Source organism: Medicago truncatula, chromosome 4, assembly GCF_003473485.1.
Source record: "Medicago truncatula cultivar Jemalong A17 chromosome 4, MtrunA17r5.0-ANR, whole genome shotgun sequence".
Classification (NCBI taxonomy): Eukaryota; Viridiplantae; Streptophyta; class Magnoliopsida; order Fabales; family Fabaceae; genus Medicago; species Medicago truncatula.
In genome coordinates, this window is record NC_053045.1 from 44,134,853 (window position 1) to 44,144,292 (window position 9,440).

General features: G+C 29.2%; 1 protein-coding gene across 1 annotated transcript; it reads left to right on the top strand.

Annotated features, from left to right (window-relative positions):
* Positions 1–5,048: 5,048 nt before the first annotated feature.
* Positions 5,049–8,227, top strand: LOC11434572 (sugar transport protein 1). The gene is made up of 4 exons (XM_003608209.4): positions 5,049–5,267; positions 5,356–5,678; positions 6,885–7,514; positions 7,621–8,227. Exons 1-4 carry the CDS (start codon positions 5,135–5,137, stop codon positions 8,089–8,091), a joined length of 1,557 nt encoding a protein of 518 aa, XP_003608257.1. The 5' UTR covers positions 5,049–5,134; the 3' UTR covers positions 8,092–8,227.
* Positions 8,228–9,440: the final 1,213 nt, after the last annotated feature.

Here is a 9,440-nt window from a genome sequence, read left to right on the forward strand (position 1 = left end):
GATATTGATCGTGTTATTATGTCTGATGTATTCTATCAATTTGAATGAATGAATATCCTTTGTTTTTGTCAAAAAAAAATAATAGTTTGTGTTAAGCGAAAGCTCATCAACCATTTGGTTCGTTTCTTCTCCTGCGTCCTTTGCCTCACCCAACAAGTGGTATCAAACCATGGTTCACTTTGTATGGGGAAGGAGCTGGATTCTGTGTTGGATCCTTAAATATGAGGTGGGAACTCCCATTTGTGGAAGAGATTGTTGGGTTTCAAATGTGAGTGTGGTAAAGTCTCACGTCGTCTGTGAATCAATAAAATTGTGGATATATAAGAGAAATGACACATAAATATTATGTTTTAAAATTTTAGGTGGAGATACAACATCTTCCTTTACTTTACTTTACTTATAGTTTTAGAGTATTGATATTTGTTGTTGCACCTGCACCCCCGGACTCCCCGAAATAAGGAGAGTTAAGGGACAATTTCCTAACACTCTTCATAAATTTAATATAATATGAAAATTTGTTTTGTGAGAAATATAATATGTAAACTTATTACTTACAATAATATATATTTCAGTTGTTCTAATCCATTTGAATGGATAATGAACTATCATTGTTTTTTTTGTTTTTTTGTTTTTATATTAAAATGTTGCTATTCAAATAAAATTAATATGATAGGTATTTTAAAGACTTGGTTTTCCATATGCATTACCATATGTATATCAAAGACAGTCTTTTACACCTCAAACAATATATAAATGGAATATATACTTTTGAACTGAATTTTTCATTATTTCAGTTATACCTTTAAAATAAATTTATTTTTAAAATTCTCAAACTTTTATTTGAAAGAATTTAAACTTCACAAACATATATAAAGGAAATGCATTATTTTTCGGCTTGAATTTTCATGATTCCAAGTATACTCTTACCTTTAAAAATGTATATTTTTGGTGTTATTAAAAAAAGTAAGATTTTTTTTTTTTTACGAAAGAATTTTTATTACATATGTTATATTGTTTGTAACAGATAAACATATTTTGTTATTATTTAAATGTTACTTACAGGGATTTAAAAGTCACCAACATCTATGCATACAATTTTAATTAAAATCAAAATTTCGAATAAAATATTGCTTATAATTTTCACGCTTTAACACAATAATAAAAAAAAAAAGATACCTCCTGTCACGACTCTTGTCATTAATGAAAGTTAATGGAATGAGAGGATATTAAGGTATGCACATTCCTTCTTTCTTTTTTTTTGGTTACACTTTCTTTTTTTTTTAGGGAAAGAGATGAAAATTCTTTCATTAACTATAATTATCCACATCAAGGGAGTAATATACATAACAAAAATAGATTTTTTATCCTTTTTCTTCACCCGTTTTACTATAATTATTACTCCCTCCGGTCCTTATTATAAGAAACAATTGATTTTTTTGGTTCATTTTATAAGTGATGTATATAGTCTACATTTACAATAAGATACATTAATTATTCTATGAATCTAAAAAATCAATTTTTTCTTATAATAAGGACCGGAGGGAGTATTATCCATATTCATTCCAATGTTCCCACACTACATACAGAATTTTAAAAGTCACAAATATCTATACATTTTTTTTATAAAGAAATATTTATACATATAATTTTAATCAAAATCAAAATTTCATATAAAATATTGTTTATAATTTTCACATATTAGCATACTAAAAAAAAAAAAACCGGATAGATCATCTCAGTCATGACTCTTGTCATTAATGAAAATTAATGAGAGTTAATGGAATAAGGATATCAAGGTATAAACATTCTTTCTTTTTTCTTTTTAGGGAAAGGATGAACATTCTTTTATTAACAATAATTATCAACATTGGGTCTGTTTGGTAAGCCCATTAAATGAGCTTATAGTTTATAGCTTATAGTTTATAAGCTCGTTTGACAAAAATAGCTCTGTTTGATAATTGTCTCTTACCACGAGCTTATAGCTTATTTCACGAGCTTATAAACTATTTTTCAGAAGCTATTCTAAGTAGTGTTTGAGCTTATAGCTTATCATCTTTTCTTCCATTTATACCCTTATTATTTTATCTAAAAACCAATTTTATCCATTATAATTTATCACTCCTATAATTAAAAATAACACATTAATTATTGTAATAAATACCATGCCTTAAAAAAATCTCGTTAGATTTAAACGAATATAATTTATACCGTACATTTAAAAGAATATAACCTTTGGTTAAAAAATTGCATCATAGAATGTAACATTTGTGTTTTTAATCTTTTATCATGACTACAGGATTTTTAATAATTGTGTTAGATTTTGCTAAAATAAAATACAACTGTGCTACGTATATATACGATTATAATTTTTTCTTTTTGATAAGAAATATATGACTGTTTTTTATTTTATTTAAAAAATAAATTTTTATAAATTATAAAAACTGAAAAAAAGAATAAATTTAAAATAAAACTTAAAAAACACTAATTTAATAATATATATAATATGTACTAAATTAAAACAATTAAATTATCAATTGTTCTTTTAAGTCATTTTATCTTTATTAGTTAGTTGAACCGTTAATTTTACCAAACACTTTAATTAGCTTATCAACTATCAATCATCAGCTATAAACTATAAACTATCCGCAATTTTTACTAAATAGAACCTTACAAAAATAGATTCATTATCCTTTCTATTCAATTATCCACATTGTTTCTCATGTTCCCATACAAGGGTTAATTGCTGTAAAGGCCTTTGAAGTCACGCATAACCGGATCCTTTCACGACTCTTTTAGGCTTTTACTACAACACCGACAATATCCACCAACACCAACTACCCCTAATTTATCCAACATTATCCAATAGCACAATCATATACTTTCCTAATATTCCATTATGGATAAATCTTAAATCTTGATTACCAGTATCAACTCTTTAACTCTTTTCCTATTTCATCTGAATATATAATGGCTGACTCAGCAACCATATCCTTATAATAAATAATAAATAGAACTTAAAAGTAAAGAATCAATTTTAATAGACACACATGATATATGATACAGCACCACCCAACTAAAAATCCTCCGTAATCTGAGTATATTATCTGACGTGTGAAATGAAACACACCAACTGTCAAACTTGCAAAAATGAAAACCTAGTGGGATTTGGATTAGATTTAGGAAGGAAAAATCTTTAAAAAGAGTCCAAAAAATTATGGTTTGAAAAGGGCCCAAAACGTGGACTTGACTTTGTTTTTTCTCGTTCATCCAATTGTGGAAAAATCAGGGAAGCAGGGTACGAAAATTGAGAAATACACACCTGTATAAAAAAGAACTCATTCTCAATAATTTCTTTCATTTTACAATAAATATGATTGGTTGATTTTGTTATAATTTGAAATTTAAAAATATTTAATCTCTATAATTTTTCTCAAAATTCTATATAAAAACACCTTTCATAGTTTATAAGTGCTAACATAATAAAAATAGTAGAAAAACAAACACTTTTCTTTTCTTTTTTTAAAAAAAAAAAGACATACACTCTTTTTCGAGAGAAAGAAAGATGGACATTTAGGATTAGTTTGATGGTCAGATAGGATAGAGGCATGATATGATATAAAGTTGGATAGAGATAGAATATGATAAGTACATGATAAACATTAATCTTATCATGTGTTTGATGTGCACATGATAACAAATATGATATCATTATAATTAAATGAAAAATTGCTCTCATAATTAATTAAATATTGTAAAAATGCTATGTTATTAATTATAATAGAAAATACATGCTATCTATTTACCTCTAACTCTCATCAAACGCAACATCTTTAGAGAGAGTTAAAGTTGCACATATGATAGAAAAGATGGTAGAAAAAAATGTTTAGGTGGCCTCCTTTGGACATGTAAAAGGAATATCAAGATATATAGTAGTATGAAAAGTAGATTAGGTGGAGGGGATTAATGTTAGAAAAGGTAAAGAAATACCTAGAAAAACTATAAGAAAAAAATTAGAAAAGATTTAGAGGTTATTGAGTTTGATTCAAATATGGTTTCAAATAAAACATTATGACGAAACTTGATCCATGTAGCTGACTCTACTGAAAGGAATAAAACTTGATTGTTGTTGTAAACGATTGATCTTTTAAGTAAAGCTTATTAATTATTTAAATTCAATCATTTGATTATACTAAATATTACTTCTAATGAACTATTGAACTTTTAATCAAATTAAAGAGTGCATCTTAAAGAGAGTAATAAAAAGTGTTAAAAAGTATTAAAAATAATAAGTGTTTATGGAAATATAAAAAAAATAAGTATAGTTTTTTTTTGGCAGCCAAGTCCCGAACCTTACATATATTATGCATTGTTTTTACCCACCGAACTAAGCTCACAATACAAAGATAAGTATAGTTTGTCATAATATGAAAGTACAAAATAATTATGAAAATTATTGTTCGTAATTTGTACGCATTAATACAATTAAAAAAAAATGGACAAACGAGTAGAGAGTGTTAGTCCAAACACTAATTATAATATAATTTAAATGATTTTTTATTAAATAATTAATTAATATTATACTATACAAAAAAATTAATTTAAATGAATAATATAAATAAAAAAGTAAAAAAGCAATCCAAAATTGTATCCTTTTTTTATTACTCAAAATCGTATCCTTTTTATAAATAAGTATTAATAAATTAGATATTAGATAAAAAAAACAGATATTAGATATAGATTAAATTAAAGTCCCCTAATATGTACTGTACGTACATAATTAATTATTATTTTATTTTTGTGGATAAAGACAGAATTATAAACTAGAAATTATTATTTTATTACTTTATACTTTATTTTTTAACAGAAAAAGTACTAGCATATCGTTATTATCATTGACAGGTCAGCAAAGTTAAAGTTTGTCTTAAAAAAAAAAGATAGAATTACTATTAACAGGTCAGCAAAATTAATTAAAGATTTTCTCTAAAAATTAGAGAGTAAATCATAGCCAAAGTTTTTGGCTCTTCCCTCTATATAAACACATGCCACACCCCATCCAAAACCTCCATTCACTTTCTCTTCTTCTTTACATTTTCACTATTCTTCTCTCTTCTTCTTGCTACTGAGGTCAGAAAAAATGGCTGGTGGTGGAATTCCCATTGGAGGGGGTAACAAAGAGTACCCCGGAAACCTCACTCCTTTTGTCACCATAACATGCATCGTTGCTGCCATGGGTGGTTTGATCTTTGGCTACGATATTGGAATTTCAGGTATATACATACAACTTTGTTGATATTTTTATGGTATGATATTTTTCAGTGTTTAACGTTTGTTTTTTGTTTGAATGGGTTTGATCAGGTGGTGTGACGTCCATGGATCCGTTTCTGAAGAAATTTTTTCCGGCGGTGTACCGGAAAAAGAACAAGGACAAATCGACAAACCAGTACTGTCAATATGACAGTCAAACATTGACGATGTTTACATCGTCGTTGTATCTGGCTGCCCTTTTGTCCTCGTTGGTAGCTTCCACCATAACTCGTAGGTTTGGTCGGAAACTTTCCATGCTTTTCGGAGGATTACTTTTCCTTGTCGGTGCTCTTATTAATGGCTTTGCTAATCATGTTTGGATGTTGATCGTGGGTCGGATCTTGCTCGGGTTTGGTATCGGGTTTGCTAATCAGGTATTATTTAATTTCTCTCTCTCTCGTTCTTTATTTTTGTAAATATCTTTTCTTTGTTTTTTTTCTTGTTTGGGTTTTTTGTTTTTGTTTTATGGGAAACAATAACGTAAATTATGGGTTTGTGTTTAATATTATCTGATTTTATCTTATCTCGCCTTTTATTGTACATTAATTTATTCCTTCATTAACGGTTTTTACTTTTTTTAAAATAATCCTCTAAAATAATGAAAAATTACGTCTTTGTCAAAAGTATTATGAAAAGTATGTTTGTTGTCCTTAAATTTGTCTGTGTTGTATTGTCTTATTTTGATTATCCATGATTTTTTTGAAAAATACACCTTGCATTATTTTTAATTTTTTCTTCATGGTTGTTTACATGATTTTTTTAACATTATCGGGTATGATATATAGTATATTTAGCGTACCATAGCAATAACAAAAAACAAAATCTTATACACTGTAGTTTGTGATCACCAAAAAAAGAAGAATACTATAATTTGTTTTTTTTTCCTTTCCCGTTTGATTGATATTAAAAGCATTCAGATAAAGTATACTGACTCATCATAGCATAATAGTGAACCGTTACATAAAATTTAATGCATTAATTGAATTAATGAGTATTTTCATTATTTACGGAAGTGATTGTGACGTAATGAATATAAATGAGTTAACACGAATTTTGAACTTTTCCAGTTTAGTGTTATACTAGTTGGCATGATCTATTTTCTACTCTAAGTATGTATGATAATCTTGGTTGATATTGACTTTGCCTTTTGAAACTCATCAAATTGGACTTTGTTTGGTTTTGGTGCGGTGTAAAGGAACCAATCTTGCCAAATTTTTCTCTTCTCTAACATGCTTGAATGTGATGGCTTGATTTTAACACAAATTGATAGTTTGGCACCATCCTCCCACTAATCTATTATTACTACCACAATTATTGTGTCCCTATTTTCTTTCCATGTGATATAATATATCTCACTTCGTATTTCCACACCAGCTTGCATAATTTTCCAAGTCTTTGCATTCAAAAAATACTATAATATAAAAAATATAAAATAATGTTTCTGTTTCAAACCAATATAGACGTTACAAGTTGAGAAGAACCCGTGGTCCTACATATCTTTTTTTAAACAAAGTTCTATGATCCCACTTGATATTAAATATTAATCATTCTTAATTGGTTTAATTTGTTAAATTTTACAGGCTGTGCCATTGTACCTCTCTGAGATGGCTCCTTACAAGTATAGAGGAGCATTGAATATTGGGTTTCAATTATCAATTACAATTGGTATACTTGTGGCCAATGTGTTGAATTACTTTTTTGCCAAAATCAAAGGTGGATGGGGATGGAGATTGAGTTTAGGTGGTGCTATGGTCCCAGCACTTATAATAACAATTGGATCATTAGTCCTTCCCGACACCCCTAACTCAATGATCGAACGTGGTGATCGCGATGGAGCTAAAGCTCAACTTAAGAGAATTCGCGGTATTGAAGATGTTGATGAAGAGTTTAATGACCTTGTAGCAGCTAGTGAGGCCTCAATGCAAGTTGAAAACCCTTGGAGAAATTTGTTGCAGAGGAAATATAGACCTCAGCTTACTATGGCTGTATTGATACCATTCTTCCAACAATTTACAGGCATCAATGTTATCATGTTTTATGCACCTGTGCTATTTAATTCCATTGGGTTTAAGGACGATGCTTCACTTATGTCGGCTGTCATCACCGGTGTTGTTAATGTTGTTGCTACTTGTGTCTCAATTTATGGAGTTGATAAGTGGGGTAGGAGAGCCCTTTTCCTTGAAGGTGGTGCTCAAATGCTCATATGCCAGGTAACATTTTAACATTATGAATAATATTGTTTGTGTGTATATTAATTTTGTTACATTCATTTGATATGAATTGTCTAATTAATTCAATATGCATTAATGTGTATAGGTTGCAGTAGCAGCTGCAATTGGGGCCAAATTTGGAACAAGTGGAAACCCTGGTAATTTACCAGAATGGTATGCTATAGTAGTTGTGCTCTTCATTTGCATTTACGTAGCAGGATTTGCTTGGTCATGGGGTCCTCTTGGTTGGTTGGTTCCTAGTGAGATTTTCCCATTGGAGATTCGTTCTGCAGCTCAAAGTGTAAACGTATCTGTGAACATGCTTTTCACCTTCTTAGTTGCACAAGTTTTCTTGATAATGCTTTGTCACATGAAGTTTGGTTTGTTCCTCTTCTTTGCCTTCTTTGTTTTGGTGATGTCAATCTATGTATTCTTCTTATTGCCTGAAACTAAAGGAATACCAATTGAAGAGATGGACAGAGTTTGGAAATCACATCCCTTCTGGTCTAGATTTGTTGAACATGGTGATCATGGCAATGGTGTTGAGATGGGAAAGGGAGCTCCTAAAAATGTGTAATTATTATTATTAGTCTTCATTTTATTTTATTTTCATTATTAATTAGTTTTATTGGTGAAACACTAACTATTGGTGTCAACCTCAAGTATCAAATGTAATGAAATTGCACTTCAAAATTACGGGATTATTTTTCTCATTGCTTCTCTTGTTTCATCGAATAAATATTGCACTGTCCTCGTGAGCTTAGCTCAGTTGATAAGGACAATGCATAATATATGCAAGGTCCGAGATTTGAATCCGGACACCAAAAAAAAAGAACAAACATTACACTAAAATAATATATATGCACATTTGAAATTTCGTACCAATTTTCTTATTAAACGTGGACACACAGTAATTTATGTTTATTGGGTTGTTCCCTGTGAAGCAGAGACATTAAGTTTGTCTTAATATTCAAAATCAAATCACTTTCTACGTAGGATTTACATTAATTCTACATGGTTGTGCTATTGGCTAATCATTAAGGAAGAATCATGTGCGATGATGTATAAATAAAGTACTACTAATTAATATAAACAACTCTCAAGTCCACATACAGTGTAAGTTATCTGTCTTATTCAAATAAACAATCCAAGCATATGACCAACTATATTACTCCGTATATTTATCAATTCATGTTTCTCGAAATGAAAAATATAGGTTACTGGTTTTAGACGGAGCTAGAAAAGTCGTGTAGATAAACTACTAGTAAAATTCAATTGGCGTCTACACCAAATTTTTAAACTAGTTTTGTAGGTCACTCACGTTGATTTATATGTTTAAAAAGTTCACTATACAGAAGATGGAACATTGGTTATTTGCTGTGGCCGGCAAAGTGTGTTTGGTGCTTTTAAATCCAAAATATTCCAACTAAATTATCGAGCAATCATATTTCTTTAATTTTGAATTGCTAACCCGAAATAAACATAAAACTCAAAGCCAACATATCATCATTTTTTAAAAATCTTCCCGAATAAATTGTTGGAAAATTTTGAATTACTCAAGTGATGCAGGACAAAAAAATGGGCCAAGTTTTGGCCTTGAAATGATTAACTTGTTGGAAATTTTGTAGTCACTTTTTGATATCAAACCGATTAAAAATTGGCTTCTAACACACCATCGAGTTTTTTTTTGACAAAAACAAAACGATATTCTTTCATTCAAATTGACAGAATACATCAGAATCAACATCGCTAAAAACATAAAGGGTGAATCTGTGAACAAACTCACAACATCCAAATTAATAACATATAATGGCAAAATATCTACAAATAATATGATAAAATCTAAATCACCAGAATATTCTCTCTTCCGGATCTGCAACGTTGACGTCCAAATCATTGATTGAATTTGTGATGTGATTGACTGAA

Excerpts from the sequence above, each read along its gene's own strand:
- LOC11434572 (XM_003608209.4), top strand. The coding sequence starts at position 5,135 with ATGGCTGGTGGTGGAATTCCCATTGGAGGGGGTAACAAAGAGTACCCC. Across the intron at positions 5,268-5,355 it reads CTACGATATTGGAATTTCAG|GTGGTGTGACGTCCATGGAT; the intron begins GTATATACATAC and ends GGGTTTGATCAG. Across the intron at positions 5,679-6,884 it reads GTATCGGGTTTGCTAATCAG|GCTGTGCCATTGTACCTCTC; the intron begins GTATTATTTAAT and ends TAAATTTTACAG.